The sequence below is a fragment of the Phymastichus coffea genome, unplaced genomic scaffold, assembly GCF_024137745.1.
Source record: "Phymastichus coffea isolate CEN01 unplaced genomic scaffold, Cenicafe_Pcof_1.1 PCOF00038, whole genome shotgun sequence".
Taxonomy (NCBI): domain Eukaryota; kingdom Metazoa; phylum Arthropoda; class Insecta; order Hymenoptera; family Eulophidae; genus Phymastichus; species Phymastichus coffea.
In genome coordinates, this window is record NW_026706849.1 from 242,501 (window position 1) to 259,442 (window position 16,942).

A 16,942-nucleotide genomic window follows, 5' to 3' on the forward strand; every position below is an offset into this window, starting at 1 on the left:
AGTGGTTTCTTGATTATCAAGACTCAACTGTAGAGCAATCCATTTCATTTTTTTGGTCCAACAATTGCAATCGCTCGTAAAAATCATCTTTACTAAACATATATTATCATTCTTTAATTCATATAAATTGAACAAGATATCGTTTGTTTAAAATTTTGAGAATTGATATTTTAAGATAGTTTTGCTTTTTTGTATTCATACACAATGCAAATATAGTCAAATGCGCACATAAAACCTATTAAGTAATTAACATTATAAGAAAAAAATTAATATCTTTTCGCGTATCTTCGAAGTACTTTTGTTATCTTTTACCTTCTGACTTCTTCTCGCGTGTACAAATAAATGTCACGCGTTAATATTGCCCGTTTTCAATACTGATGATAGCCTTTGATATTTTCAATTACACTTAATAATGTCTATGCGGAAAATGTGAGTTTTTCCTAATGTTCATTTAATAAATAGTAAAAGTAAATAGAAGTCTCAAATTTAAGCAGCTGATGTATTCATAATGAGGAATACTTAGTAGTAAATTATATATTTTGGTAGTATGAGTACAGACTAAAAATAATAAAAGTATGTTTCAAATTTTTGTTCTAATATCAAGTTTCGGGGATTTTAGACATGGACATGGGTATCACCACGGTGGATATGGACATCACGGTGGACATGGATACGGACATCATGGATATGGCAGTGGATATCACGGTGGATATTATCCCGGAGGTTATGGGCATCATCACCACCATAGTCCCTACTACGGAACTTATCCTATTCACGGTTATGGATTAGGCTATGGCTTTCCCCGCCCTGGTATTTATCTAGGCCTATAAGATGTAAAAATAGTATGTTCGTCAATTTTACATTTTTCATTTGACGAATCATTGAACGAGTGCCTAATTTAAATATTCATCAAATGCATCATAATTATGTAATTCGATGTCGTAACTTAATTTAGTCTACTTTACGTATAAACAATAAGATACAAGAATTCTTCTTCGAGTATAAAATAAATTACTCTTTAAGTTATAAGTGATTTTTTATTTCGAACTATAGCCCAAAGTCCTATTTGTGATAAGTGATAAATAATAAAATGTATTTTAATTATTTATTTAAATAATATTTAAATACATTTTTAACTTAATTACATTACATTTTTAAATAAATGTAAAAATACAAATGTATTTTAATAAATAATAAAAATAAGTGTTAAATAATAAAATGTGATGCAGTTTTAAAATATCTGATTCATTTCAATGATAATCGAACTTAATTAATTTTAATGACAAAAACTAAAATTGTTTACACTAGTGTAAGTCAGCGTAACAAAACGAGGATAAATTTATGCAAGTCTATAGTTAAGTTTACCTTAGTTAGTCATGTGTTCACGAAGAATATGCGCATCATATTTTTAAAAAAGAACCGTCAACGAACGTCAGTGTGAATGTGCTATCGCAGATATTGTTAATAATTATCATTCTTTTCTGATTTACCATACCAAGTGCAAATTTTTACTAGTCATAATATGAATCCAGCTATGACTCATGTCTGCATAAATATTTAAAAACCGCAAGATATGTAAATTAAGATCGTCATTCCAAAGTAGATAAATAACTTATGTAAAATGAGGAATTATATCTTTTAATGGAAAAATGAAAAGTCTAAGTCAATTAATCATGATTTGACCATCAAATTATAAACAGAAATAGTCAATTTTTCTAAATAATTCTGCATGTCAAATATTATATTAAAAGATTCTAGGTATTAGTATTTACAAGAAAAATGCATTGAAATATTAAAAAAATCTTCTAGAAGTATCATTTACAATCTCATTTAAAATGCTACCGGAAATCAATGTAGTCAGCAGCATGAAAAAAAATGTGATGTAGGTACAAATCATTAATATCCGTAGAAAACATTTGAGCTTTATAAAAGTTGCTATAATTTGAGTTTACCAGGTCATTTATCGCTTCTGTAGAGCGTCATTGAACGTTTAGCGTGCTCTCATTTGACGTCAGTGACCTGTATAAATGCCTCTGCAGGCTCGTTTTCTAACATGCATAAGTAAGACAGCAACCTGAAAAAGCACATCTACTCCAATCAGTTGATTGTACAAGTTCTTTTTACTACGATACTTAGTTTAACTGTATGATTTTTTTAAAATAGTGGTGTTTATCGCTGTAAAATGGTAAGCCTCAGTAATAAAAATTTTATTTATTAAAAATATTTTGAGGTAATATGAAATAATCTTCCATCGTCGATCGGTTTTTAGGCCATGTTCCGGAAAGTCAGTATTGCAATTCTCTTGATATCAAGTGTTGCAGCAAAGCCCTTTGACACTGAATACATCGACAAATCCGAAACGGTGACCGAGATATTAAGAGATGAAAAAACCAATGGTTCAATAAGTCTGATGGAAGAAATACCAAATTTGCATTTGCTTGTCGTCGATCAATCCAACGATACTAAAGTCAACTCTCCAATACAGAAGCGCAGCGCCGAGGAGCTCGATGATCTGGAAACTGCTGCTGGTACTAATGTCCTGCGACCGTTGTTTGTCTATCGCCAACAACTTGCCTATCGTGAGCGCGTTAAGAAAGGTGCAATTAGACGTCCAGGAATCAGACCGAGGTTTTAAGCACAGCTTTATGCATATTTCTAGTACACACGATATTTTCAAGTTCAAAGTATTTAGATAGCTTATTTATCAATAATGATATCATTACGAGTAATAATAGTTTGAATTTGCATATATTATATTTAATTTTTTCTCTATATACTTCATTGAGTCAAAGCAAAGTCATGCAAATTTTAACCTATCGCCTCTCATTAATTTTATTATAATACACAAAGATAATACGACGTGATGCGAAGCTTATGTTTCATTTGTTTCAAGATTTGAGAATATAAAGTACGAGAACACAAGAGAAATAGTACCAACAAATTTTACTTTAAATATTACAGAAATTATTTTTTTTCAAAATTTTCATACTTCTTGATAGCGCCATGTAAAAAGTTGAGCAAAAATCAAATGAGACTGATCGTTTTAAGATTATATATATATATATATATATATATATATATATATATATATATATATATATATATATATATATATATATCTATTAATATCGGTGTATTTCATTTAAAGTTGATTATTAAAGCTGATTTTTAGTTTAACGATAAAATGTTCTAGATCAGAAAATGTTATATACGAAATACTAAATTAAAAATAAGGTTTAATATATGGAGCCATACGACAACCTACGACTTTTTTATCCAGAAAATACGGTACGTTTTTGTGTGCTTCCTTGTTTAATATACGTGATCTGTTTGCTTTTGATTTTAGATCATTTATAGTATGTACGTCAATGCTTTTTCACATAGGCGTAAGAAAATTTACGAAAAATTGCAAAAAAAGAGAATAGCTTATACCAAAGTATCTGTAATCGACAAAATAACTCATCTACGTACGATATAATGATTAACAATAACTAAGACATTTGGTATAACCGTATGAATCATGCAGAATGAATGTTAGAATTAAAAACTATGTGATACAAATAAATTAATTTTATAAATAAACTTCTCTAATAATTATACGAACCATTTTACAAAAATGTTCTCAACTTTTTTAAATATAAAATCATTTCAATAAAAAAAATTATCAAATAGTTAATGAAATAACTAAATCAACATACATAGACTATAAGCATGCACATGAAAGTATATTTCAACATTAGTAATTATTCGAAATAAATTAGACGGCAGACAAACTAAAAATGTATCTTTGCTTTTCTGATTTTCCCAATATCACAAAAATATAACTAACTAAAATAAAATTTTTTTTTATTGAATTAAATTGGGAATTATATAACGTTCTATTATGCTATACATCACGAGCGCAAAGGTCAAGCCAACCACATGCATTATGATGGTCCGAAAAAGCCACTGTCCCTCCCTCCTGGCCTCGTAACCGATTAAATAATTACCATCGCGAACATTTCTAACCTGAAACCTGGACCCTTCCTCTCTTGCTTACGGCCAACCATCTCTGAGGAAGCAAGGTGACAAGGTAGTGTCGCCACTTCATATGGCAACTGCACAAGCCAGCTGAGAGAAGCCGACATGAAAGACAGGCAGAGATTGATTGATTGATTGATCGATTGATTGATTGATTGAGGGAGAGAGAGAGAGAGAGAGAGAGAGAGAGAGAGAGAGAGAGAGAGAGAGAGAGACAGAAATCGCTCACATCAATTCGCGTAAAAATAAAAACTATTGGCAATATATTGCGCATATATTGGCTAAAAGTATTGCTGAGATATTGACGATACATTGACTATTGCTATTGGAATACGAATGCTAATAGATGCCTTGGGTGTTTTTTTAAATATGTTGCCAATAGTTGTAAAATAAACCTGGTTTTTAGGAACTATTGCCAACGTATTGTCAACATGCATTTTTCTTATACATCGCTAATGCCCACAATTGCCACTGGAAAATTTTTTTCAGGATCTTTAAAAATTATCCCATTTAACATAACAGGGTATCCGATTGAAAAATCTCTTTCAGGGTATCTAAAAATTATTTCACTATTTTCAGTGGTTCAGTCCGAGTTCCTAGTTCCGTAGGTAATTTTATCAAAGCGTACCGTCCACTAGATCAGTGCCGTACTCTGTTATGCTGGAGGATCTGTTCGTTCATCTTATTATTGATTAATTAAAGTAATTGTCATAGCAATAAAATGTAATCGAAAATGTTAGGCAGTGCGGCTATGATCGTTCTGTACGCTAATGAGACAAAATAAATGTAATAGTACATTACGATACAAGTGCGGGAAAGTAGATTCTTGTCTCGTGTGGCGTTTACGCCCGAGTGAAGCGAGCTACTTCTTTAGAATCGCCTTTTCGAAACGTAATTTGGCATGAGTTTCAAAATCTTTCAGATCTATAGATATGTGACTTAATATCTTGAATGCATGTAATAAAACGTGTTTAATAAAATATCCCCTGTCAGAACTTGATTTTTCAAAGTCATTGCAAATGCCGATTCAACGTAGCAGATAAATAGCTCCCAAGCTCTGCTTACTATAAATAACAATTATCGCAGGTTGACTGCGACAATTTATAAATTTTTTCAAGACCATCATTGCTGAAACGATTGCTGAAGAAAGTGGGTTGGATTAATCGTACTTATTGTTCTATACCAGTAAAATCTATATTCTAGCTCAATTTGAATAGGATCGAAATGATCCAAATCATAAAAGGTCGATTGTCTAAATGATAAAATTTGTAATAATGGAAAGAAGGGAAATAGTAAGAGCTGAAAATTCACTTAATTTTAATTATATTCAGCAACGTTTCGTGAGCACATTTGCTGATCTCTTCATGCTTTATTAACAGAAAAACAATAAATTATTAACAATAAAGTTACAAATGTCATTTTAATGGCATATAATTATATGTATATGTGTATACCTGATTTCTCTCGTAGTCAAATTATTATAGGCTAAAACGAATAGTTCGTAGCCAGGCACGTTACAATACAGTAAGAAATCAAGTATTTCAACACACATATATATATATATTCTTCATCTATCATCCCTTCCTTATCGATCTTAATAAAGGCTTATAAATATGACTAAAATATCGTATATCCTCTTTTCTATTTAAAGTGTTTTTATGTAAACCGATGTGCAACATTTCGGATATTCTGCGTTTCTTATAATTCTTTTCATAATCCGATCGTCTAAATTTATAGCCTAATCTAGATTTTGGTAAATTGGACATTTTCGAATGAATCGGCTTTGCTTACTTATAATAGCACTTAAAACTTTTCGTAAGTCAATAATTCAATATTTTAGCCTTAATTCATTATTAATGGCTTCATTATTGTTATCATAAAAAATATTATGATAATGCATAATAATCATTTGCAATAGATATTAATTTTGCTAAATGAACAATTATTACTGCGGCTAATAATTCGACGCGCAGTATAGTAACGTTCTTTAAGGATGCTATTCGGTTCTCTGACTTTATGAATTATATACGAAATTTTCCATTGGATAAACGAAATTTCAATAAGATACAGCTGCAAAAGTTTTCAAACTTGTATCAAAAAAAACGTGTCTATTAGTTTCGTTCCTGTAATAATCAATTAATTAATAAAAGCGAGGAATTTTAAATAAACTTATATATTTTGTAACTCTTAGCTGCAATAATCAATTTTTATGGCCATCAAACATGAAAGCTTCACACGTTTTAAAACATTGTTCTTTAATGTACCGAGACAATGTGAAATATTAAAAGTCTACGAAGAAACTAATATTTTAAACAATAAAAATAAAGCGAGTTTATTTGTGACAATTATCGACTTATATTTCAAATGTAATAAAAAAACTTGCTTGTTATTTATTTATATGAATAATTTATTATGTAAAGTTAGATACTATAAGTGCCAACTTAAATTGCTGTTGGTTAACTAAGCATTTTTACAGAATACAAATAATATTAGATGATTTTAATTACTTGATATTCTATTGCACTAACAGATCTACATTCGTTCCATTGTTATACTGAGATTGAAATATTATGAGAAGTAGTTGAAAGAAGACTCGATGTTGAATTATGTTTATGGTGTAGATTTATTATAATAAAATATTATAGGTAAGAAATAACTTGTTGAAATAGTTTTAAAAAACATGTTACAGCACGTTTGAAGAACAAGTTTCAAAAGATATGTATGAATATAAATAGAAGTGTTAATTAATAAATGAAATTTTTACATTACAACCTATTAATGTCATTTAAAAAATAAATATTCTGACAATAAGATATGGCCAGTGTGACATAGAATTATCCAGGAAAAACTGGATAAACGCGGAAGCGTTTCGGTACTGATTGGCTTCTTCTCACGGCCTTTCTTCGTTTCAATCTATCAGGCCTAGCAGCAGCTCTTTTGAGATCATAATATCCTTGAATGCCAAAAGGCTTTCTTTCGTAGGGCTTTGAGAAAGTTTGTCTGTAGCCAGTCCAACCACCATAAGTGTCACGAGCAACTCGAGCCAACACAACGTTCGGGTCGAGCAGAACTTTGTCCTTGGATAAGAAATCGACTGGTAACTGTCTTGGCTTGTGCTTTTCGTCTTCTGACAGGTCTGTCGTAATTGGCGCAGAACTGGTTGCTATCATCGACATTGGAATTAGCGTTGTTATCATAGCAGAAGGCGCAGTCTCCGATTCCAAGGTCGGTCTTGCGTTCTCAGCCAACCTTGAGGACGACACGACGACGCAGCAGGTCAGAAGCACTTTCGCCAACCATTTCATCGTGACTCTGCTGCGCTCGCGATATGAATCTCTCCGTTCGTCACAGGGCCACTCCGCAGCTGTAACCGCAGCTTGATTATATATTTGTTTTTTCACTTTGCAGAGGACAATAAATATGAGCGAGTGAAAAATTGCTGCTGCATTTATGAGGTACTTTGAATGCGCTGTGCGATATGTCGCGACGAACTAACTGAAAATTGAAAAGTCGACAACTGCAGCCGCGTTGCTCAAAGGCCAAATGATTTATATAGTTTTTGTCGGTCCACTACGCACCGAATGCGAAGAGCTCATAATCAGTGGCTAATTGAGCGTTAAACATTTAACAACCAACGGATTCCTCGAAGATCTTGAGTCTGTTACCGTTCCGTCACGCTTTTTTCTGCAGTTCTCTCGACCGCTTTCAATTTTTATTTCACGTTTAGCATAAAAATAATCGATATAGTTGAGTTGCGTTTCCCTATATAAATACTAGATATTTTAATTATCTTTTAATATCTCAAAGACAATTATTTTTATGACAAATCTACGTTGTTTTCTATAAAATTGCAATAAAAATGTATATGTAGTGTAGATTTGATATAGAATAAAGAAGAAAAGACTATAAGTTGTTCATTTTCAATGAACATAAATGTGTAAAGCCAATGCATTTCCTAATATCAATACGACGATAAATATAACAATAAATCTTTGTACAGAAGGCATTTGCGAAAAAGAATTAAAATTTTCATTTCAATTCTTGCATAGCTGAAGTAGCCTTGAAAAAAGGTGATAGCGTATTTATAAAAATGCGGTTTATACTAAAAGGGCGATATCTAAACAGCGAGATAAGCCGCTTTCAAACAAAAATATTTCTGTGTGTATATGTGTGTGTGCGTGTGTATATATATTAAAAGATCAAATGGAAGAACTCTTAGTGCAAACAGAATCTTAGTGATGAGAAAACCTATCGGTTTTAAATGACTGTTTTTTATTATAAAAAATACTTTTTCTCCAGAGAGATGCATGTAATCGAGGACCAATTTCTCAAAATGAAAAGTAACTCATAATCTTCTAAAGTACGTAAAAGGATCGACCATGGGCGTATTCCAGACAACTCACGCGTATTTCTTTTAGCGACAATGTGCTAACGTGTTGCGCGCCCAATATAAAAACTCGTGGCTCACCGTTATCACCGACCAGAGCTGTGGATCTTTGTCTGCCAGCGCACCGCAAACTATTCCACAGGTTCGCACCTTGACTGTTTGGAAAAAAAACCCTTCGTGTTCCAAAAAAAAAAAAACAAAAAATGAAAAACTTCAGGCAAGTGAGTATAAACACAGGAAAGTGTGCCATCGCGGCTTGACAAATGAGCGTATAAGTATCCAACGTAATCCTGAGCCAAGGATTATTTGCACATTCTTAAAAGATCGAATCAATACACCGTGCTTAAAAATTGTTTGACTTTCTCGGACTAAAATTGCTTTGTTTATAAATTACATTCACTCAAATCTTTGACATTGAATTTATCTCAGGTAAATGTGTATTAGATTAAGAATTTTAGAAATTTCTTTATGTTTGCAGATTAAAATTACATTCCTTCTACTAATATTAGTACTCGTGATCTTAGTTCGTAGCCAAGAGGCAGTACAAAACAATAAAAAAAATATCAGCCTACATGATCCCAATGTTGATGAGACGGTAAAGTCAGCCTTAGAAAATGGTTCAGTCAGTGAAGTAGTCGTGAGGAAAGATTTACTGCTGTTCCCAGTGAACGCGCCGAATTTGGTAAATTGATTTGCATCGTATTTGGATATCATGCTCAATAATGATGTAATAACATTGATTGCAGGTGATTGCGCATACTCAAGAAATTCACGCAGTACCGCAGTCTAATGGCACGAACACAACGGACAGGAAACCAACGGCCGCTGAGGTAGCGGAAGTTAATGAATACAGTTTATCGCAATTGGTTTCAACGAACGATACGAATTACGATAATGAAACGGTAAGGAAATTGTTGCGTAATTTCGCTGGTGATTTTCTTTCGTGTTCGATTATTTACGTTCAAACCGGCGCATCACTGACAGTGTTGAACGTTGCAGAAAGGCGCCAGCTCAGGAGCCACAGCCTCCACGCTTTTACGTGGCCCGGAAAATGTTTCAGTACTGGAACCTGGAAAGCTCTTGGAAATCGTTTCGGGCTTCAATTTGTCGCATGGATTGGCTACCGAAACGGTTCCTCTTCCGAACGAAGTGCAAAACATCAGCCTTCCTAAGCAATCGATCGCGGGACTCTTATCGAAATCGCTGCAGCAATCAGACTCGTTAACGACTGTTACCATACCGGCCTACGACTTTAATACTCCGCAATCCGATGTAGCCATCACTGACATTACCTCAGACTCACATCCGTATGCAGATGGCATTAGCAAGCGATCTGCCGATTTGAAAGAAAGTAACAGCAGCAGCGATGGGATCACCGTGATACCACCTTATCCTTACATCGTCAAAAAGAGACAGATCGATTCCGATGAAAACGACAGTGATGACGATTCTATTAGCGAAAATAATACCACGGAAGAAATCGTCGATGTAATTAATAAAGGAAACAGCACCGAACCAAGATCAATTGATTCGGAAATGTATGATAACGATAATAATGGCACTATTACGGAGGAAACTGCAGAAAATGGCAAAAGATCTGTTAAAGAAGATGATAGCTTGATAGACAATAGCAGTTTTAGTACTGTAGAGTATGATAGCACAAGTATATCCAGTACGATGCTTGACAGTGGTGTAAAAGACAATTATAAGGTATTTTAATTATCATTTTCTTGTCAAAATAAATATACTACCATATATATCATAACTAAAGCTCCTTTAATCTTCTTTTGCTTACTATTGAGTTAAATTTAATCGAATCTTGTAATCGTTAAATTCAGATTCACAAATACCTTCCACCCCTTTGTAGGATTGATTCCAGATGTACAGAACTGTCACCTGCCTTCTAGGTCGAAACAATCAATAACTCTACTGCGGGCAGCCGATCATTTGTCATAAATAATGGAGCTTTGTATCGGATGCACACCGTTGAAGAGAAATTAAAAGACGATTCGCCCGAGGACATGGAAGTTGCAGAGGACATTGTGTTTAGGCCATTGTTTAGATATCGACAAGAAACTCGACTCCGACAGCAATCTTCGAGAAGATCTGGTTATCGTCAATCTGCTTATAAAGCTTCTGATACTCAATACGATGATGATTAATAAGCATGATCATATCTCAACGGCATCTCAAAAAGCCAAAAATGAGAATTAATAATTGGTAATTTTTGTTCTGACTACTAAATTGTGCTTATCTTTAGTAACTTGTAAATAAAGATTTATTAACGACTTGCGTTCAACATTTCATATATAATCTATTTTAAAATTTATGAATGAAATAAACTTTAATCTACAATAATTTTCAATGATTTACCTAGTTTCAATACGTTCAAGTATAGAGAAAAAATTTTTAGACCTTTTTTGGTTTTCAATTTTTCTTAGGATGTAGTTAGAAAAGAAATATATATTATAATTGAAATAGAACATGATAATCTTTAAAGTTTTTACCAATAAGTGAATAGATCACGATTCATCGCTATAACATTACTCATATAAACAAAAACAGCGCATATGTATTTATATTGAAATAAAACTTGTGTTGTTTTATTAAAAAATAGTTTTTTATTCGTTAATTCAAGCAAATCATGTTAACATTACAAATATGTTTTCAATGATTTATAAAAAAAAGAACTTAGTTGATTTGTACGTATACAAAAAGCAAATTAGTGTTATACAAATATTCTTGAAGCTGAAAGTTTCGGTGAAATTTTTTATTTTACCACCAATAGCTACCACGATTTCCATGCCATCCGGATCCGTATCCGTAGTTATTTCCCCAACCATTGCCATATCCTTGATTACCCCATCCTGAGCCCCATCCTGAACCCCATCCATTCCAACCACTTCCATAGTGATGGCCACGATTGCCCCATCCATGCCCGTGATGACCTCGTCCATCCCAGTTACCACCGTAATATGAAGGTCCGAACCAACCTTTAATTCCGTAACCACTAAAAATAGCAAGTAATTATATGGAAGATAATAATATTTGTTAGTAGATTTTGAAACCAAAATTTCTCTCACCTCCAGGAAGAAGCTGCAGTATCTAAATCATCGGTAGATTTTTGAATGTTTACATTAGAATTTTGCGTTGATTCCACGTCAACTGGTATTGCGTGGATAATGCTTCCGCAAAGATAGATAACAGCGAGTAGTGTCTGTCAAAATTGTATATTTTGATATTATCAATTATCAACGTACAAAGACAACAAAAGTGCAAATGCCACGCATATCAATTGTACGAATAATAAAGACTTTACCAAATACAGCCAGTTAAGTAGATGCCTACATAATATTTTTATATTTTACATAAAAAAAGTAGAACGTTAAATTACTATCCCAACTACTTGGTTACGCTATAATCTAAAGGTGTCATATAGTCTGTACTACAGATAAGAGTTACGGACGAGTTAGCCTTTTTGGATGATTTCTTAGTTCACTTAAGACAACTGATAATATAAATTCTACACTTAGTCGAAAATAGTTTAAATTTAATTTTTAGCGTACAATAAATTATTAAGTGTGTTTACAGTGATACTTCGCATAGATATATAACAAACAATAGGAAATAAGAAAACATCCACTTCGCCGAATATAATAAAGTTTTCAAAACAGAAATGTACTTGTCAAATAATGTAAAAATATAATTGTTAGTTAATGCCTTTAACTAACCATTCAAATGATACGTAATTAAATTTGGAAAATTTGTTACTTACCAAATGTCGCAACATGTTGAGAGTTTGTGTCGCATTTCATACGGAGATGGTCCTTATATACGCGACTAACTGGAGTGCATTTGGTCTCCCTCTCCACTTGTCTGCATTCATCCAGACAAGGAAAAATTTGCAATAGAGATCTTTGGGTTGATGCCCTGTCACAAAAGGCTCCTCAGAATGAAAGGATGCAAGGACACGCACTTTTTATGCGTTTTGCATGTAATGCGGGCAACGATGAAGCTCATGAAATCTTAGTCCGGAGCACGAATGGCGCACCATTAACATTAAATCATTTGTAAATAAGCTTATTATAGTTTCGCAGATAATTTGTCCAATGACAATTCTTTGCAATTATTTTCAAACACGGCTAACGAACTATGCAATTTCTTAAAATTACCATCTGTGATCAGCAAATCGACTAGTACGACTTTTATCATTTTTGTATATGCAGGAACGATCAAACATTACTCTGAAGAATATGTACCGTTACATTATTAAAATACTTTATTGTTTAAAAATGTCATAAATAAATGATATTTTTTAATACAATAATAAAACCACTTAAGAAAACGCGGCTCTTTACCGCGAGCATATATTCTTGTCTCATATATGTGAATCACTTTAGTCGAGGAAACATTTTAAGGATGTTAGGTTGCGGTGGTTTTTTTTAGTATTAGCATATCTGATTCCAAATGTATTTTCAAAAAATTATTTATAATCTCTTGAGACACCCTTCAAACTGCTATATTATGAATTGGTAAAAATAATTTAACTTGTATTTCGTTGTTTCAAATGCATTTTATTGAAACGATTGACAAATCATTATTAAACATTGTGCGTTGTTAGATTATTGTCTTCTATCTGAATTGAGTAATATGGTTTATTCAATGAATCATTGCATAAGATTCTGAGAAACGCCAACACATCGCAATAGACAACTTTGGTGATTCGTATGCAAATATCTCGTCAAATTTATATTAACCTACTGCTGCCAATCCACGTTATCTTTTATACAATATTTAATTTTAGTGCATATGAAAACTTTTAGCAAAATATCCAATGATTCTCCTAACTTCGTGGAAATATCTTTTGCTAAAAGCAGAGTTTGTCAAATACTAATTGACATAGTCTATAATTCTTACAAGTAAAATTCTATCTGAGCAGTGATTTTGCTTTATGATTTTACGTGTGCATATGATAATCATTTACTGCTCAGTCATAAACGTGATCTAAATCTGTTTTGCAGGTAACGCATGTACTTATTACTCGGTGCTAGAATGAAAATTGCAGCAACAAGCACTGGGGTCTGAAATGAAATTATCCTAGATTCACTACTCAGTTTTCACACAAAGATAACATCAGTATATTCAAGTTTATGTTAGATAGGATGACTCATTTCAATAAAGAATTTATGAAAATCAGTACGGAAGAATGCCTGATAATTAAATTAGAACGTAAAAGTGCATATTGTGGGCAATGAATCACATATTCACAAGAAATTGTTCACAGTGATTCGGCATTTAGTACTGAGGGTTACAAACTGAGTGAATCAAAGTATCGAAATATTTTCAAGACGCTGTATTGCATCATCGAACAAAAGCACTAAGTTACAGCATAAGCTGTAACAGAGTGTTTTTAAGTGAGAAACTACTCATCACTAATGTGTCACACTGTACCAATATAGTAACGTATTACTCTACGTCGATGAGTCCCTTGTTAACACATAAGCCCTCACTAATTTGATACGCTTCTTTTTGAAAAGTATGTTTTGTTCATGGTGTTTATATTTTTGTGCCAACTAGACTTCGAGTAAAACTGTGAAAATATGCCACCACGCAACGAATCTGAACAAATATACATATGGTGTTGTTTATTGCCGCAAATTTTTTACCGGAGCTACTATAAATGAATTTGTTGATGTGTTCTAATAGAAGTGACGTAGAATTTTGTAAGCTCTGAATGAATGTCAAGTTTGAAGCGAGTTGGCATTCGCAAGACATTCTAGAGAGAGAGAGAGAGAGAGAGAGAAGTGGCATATTAGCTTGGCATTTATCGAAAGCTCATGCACGCAAACGGATTGAACGCAGCCTGTGGAGAGGAAACCAAGAATGCATTCCGGTTTGGAAGGCGTCCCCGAGACGATGCTCTTTCCCTCTACCACCGTAGGCAGAACAGAAATCGCAATAGCGAAATCGTGCGGTTCGTTTTATTTTTGTTCCTTTTAGCTGTCGGCCGTCAATCAGCTTCCCGCGGCACGCGACACCGCGTACTCACTCCACACGCACGTATGCGATAATAAATGCAGAAGTATCGGCTGGTACGGCCGCGGCCGCGTGCAGGGCCCAAGAGAAAGAACTGCCTGCTGCTGCAAAGCAGATGACGACGATTGCCGCGCTGAGAACTCTATATAAGTATTGTAGGCTTGTCGGTGAACCTTCAGACACTCGTTGCTTGCTGATAACTCAGCACCGGATGTGTACCTTTAGTGGCTGTATGTACCTTGTATACTCTCTGCTGTGTGTTTTCTGCCGGAAATCTATTCTATAGGCAACACTATTCACAGTCACTTAGCTCGCAGTGATTTTTCGCTATTTCGTTTTTAATTTGGCCTAACCGTATGTAGAAACGATGGGACCAATTACTTTGATCCAGTTTTATAGAGTAAGTACAGTACATTTCTATTTTGATTGTAGCCTCAAATGATCATATTTATATTACAAGTTCCATTCGAGTGATTGATTATGGATTGCTCATATTTTATCAATCAATATTCTCATAACGATTTTTTGCTCAACGTTTAATCATCATGAACAAAATTTTTAATTTTAATTGCAGGTATTATTTTTACTAACACCATTCGCTAGCAGAATATCTGGAGCTCTGAGTGAAACAGATAGTGCCTTATTGTCCAAAAATTATGTCTCCCCAATTAATGAAGTGCGTGACAGCCCTTTAGAACGGGTAAAAGTCAAACAAGAAAGTGGTTTTGACGGACGAGTGCGCTCAATACGTTTTAGCTTCAAACCCGAACAAGATTACAAACCAAACAAAGGAGCTACCAGAGATGGGCTTTATTCCTCTTTTAATGATTTCAATTTTTATCCAATCCGAGGCAACTACAATCAGGTATTTACAACTTTCAATATACGTTTGTAAAAATATAAAATCAGAGAATTTGAATTCGGGGGAATGGTAGATAATCTATAGAACATGTTGCGTTATTACAACTCATTTTTAAATTGTGCATGATTACCTTCCATTAAACAAATTAGTTTTTATTATCCCGAGGAGAGTCAAGAAAACTGATTCAAGCGTTTTTATGAATAGTAACTAGGGATTTACTTATATTTAGATATGATAGATGTTTATAATAAAAACCATTATACGATTCATTGTATATGATAATATTTATAATATATAACCATTTTTGCGAATACATTAAATTTGCCTAATATACTTAAAAGTACTTTTTTATACGATTATCTTTTGCGAAGTAGACTGTTATATGAGTTCAATTGAATTTCTAATTACAATTTCAACGCATTATAGAATATTGGACTGCCGACGAGACAAACGGTTTCAATTGAAGAAGCATCACGACAACTACCCCATTCCAAATCAAGGTCATCAGCAACTATAGAGTCATCAAGATCAAAAAGAGAAATTGAAAAACATTTACCAAATAATGAAATGGATGATCTTGAAACTGCAGAAGCCAAAGTTTTTCGCCCGCTTTTTGTATATCGGCAACAAATTTCACGACGCCTTAAATTGCAAAATGACAGACAATCAAATAATAATCGCCGCCAAATTCTATCGCGAACAAAGCCTCGCTTTGATCGTTATTACTATCCATATCAATATTATCCTACTAACCCATACTTTTTTTAATGTACAAAATAATGTGCTCTGAGTTTCATATTATTTACGTCATCAAACAATTGACACATCAATATTCAATTATAATTTATTTCAGCATTAAATTATAAATATGTTAATTAATTAATTCCTTTTCTTGTTGAAATAACATTTAAATTATTACGCTAGCAAAGTAATATTATATTCTTACTACATAAGAACTGATGTGAAGAATTTACAAATTAGTTTTATATCCTAAAAGTAATATGTTATTATTATCTATAAAGTCAGTATTCAGATGTTTATGCCATGATTTATCAATTATAAAATTATTTTTTATAGTTTTGAGCTATTTGTATTTATTTTATTTCCATTTGCTAAGAACGAGAATTGATATTACGAAAGACCATATTTTGCAATTCATTAAAGTTCCTTTTAATCAAATCCCTTGTAATTCTAATACTCCCTATAATGCATGTACTCATTATTTTCATTAATTATTTTTTACTTTTATGCAATAAAGTAATGAAAAGAGAAATCTATAAACTATAATTTCTTATTATTCGTTTGTACCATTTGTTAAATTTTTCAAAAAAAATTAGGAAAAAATCTTAATGACTATTGAAAACAATTTAAAAAACAAAAGCAGTTAAGGCAATTTTACGTATACCGTGAAATAGTAAATAAACGATCGTAATGTAGTATTAAAATTGATATAAAGATACATTCAATTAGTTTGAAAATAAATTGTTCATTTTCGCAAAGAAAATAATATTTTTAAATTACAAAGATGCTTTTGTTACAATGAAAAATTTACGAACTGTTAAGTCTGTTAAACCAAATCATGTTCAACTTTTGGCACAAGAAGTGGATCTCCATGAACAAACTAACAGGTTAGATTG

At 32.8% G+C, this 16,942-nt stretch overlaps 4 protein-coding genes across 6 annotated transcripts; 3 read left to right on the forward strand and 1 right to left on the reverse strand.

Moving 5' to 3' along the window:
• The first annotated feature begins 2,063 nt into the window (after positions 1-2,063).
• On the forward strand, positions 2,064-3,041 carry LOC131663769 (uncharacterized). The gene is made up of 2 exons (XM_058934382.1): positions 2,064-2,185; positions 2,270-3,041. The coding sequence occupies exons 1-2, from the start codon at positions 2,183-2,185 to the stop codon at positions 2,633-2,635; spliced, it is 369 nt and encodes a 122-aa protein (XP_058790365.1). The 5' UTR covers positions 2,064-2,182; the 3' UTR covers positions 2,636-3,041.
• A 5,442-nt stretch (positions 3,042-8,483) lies between these two features.
• On the forward strand, positions 8,484-10,964 carry LOC131663744 (uncharacterized). 3 transcript variants are annotated; one of them, XM_058934343.1, is made up of 5 exons: positions 8,484-8,628; positions 8,886-9,089; positions 9,154-9,325; positions 9,423-10,117; positions 10,315-10,964. In XM_058934343.1, exons 1-5 carry the CDS (start codon positions 8,611-8,613, stop codon positions 10,567-10,569), a joined length of 1,344 nt encoding a protein of 447 aa, XP_058790326.1. In that variant the 5' UTR covers positions 8,484-8,610; the 3' UTR covers positions 10,570-10,964. The 3 variants fall into 3 exon arrangements, with proteins under 3 accessions (XP_058790326.1, XP_058790325.1, XP_058790327.1); XM_058934342.1 differs by having other exon boundaries at positions 9,154-9,309; positions 9,407-10,117; XM_058934344.1 differs by having other exon boundaries at positions 9,154-9,309; positions 9,407-10,117; positions 10,275-10,455.
• Positions 10,965-11,033: 69 nt separating this feature from the next.
• On the reverse strand, positions 11,034-12,272 carry LOC131663775 (protein suex-1-like). The gene is made up of 3 exons (XM_058934396.1): positions 12,183-12,272; positions 11,491-11,624; positions 11,034-11,417 (listed from the first exon to the last, which is right to left on the reverse strand). The coding sequence occupies exons 1-3, from the start codon at positions 12,195-12,197 to the stop codon at positions 11,183-11,185; spliced, it is 384 nt and encodes a 127-aa protein (XP_058790379.1). The 5' UTR covers positions 12,198-12,272; the 3' UTR covers positions 11,034-11,182.
• Positions 12,273-14,517: 2,245 nt separating this feature from the next.
• LOC131663766 (uncharacterized) lies at positions 14,518-16,331 on the forward strand. The gene is made up of 3 exons (XM_058934379.1): positions 14,518-14,843; positions 15,018-15,308; positions 15,732-16,331. The coding sequence occupies exons 1-3, from the start codon at positions 14,811-14,813 to the stop codon at positions 16,071-16,073; spliced, it is 666 nt and encodes a 221-aa protein (XP_058790362.1). The 5' UTR covers positions 14,518-14,810; the 3' UTR covers positions 16,074-16,331.
• The last annotated feature ends 611 nt before the right edge of the window (positions 16,332-16,942 follow it).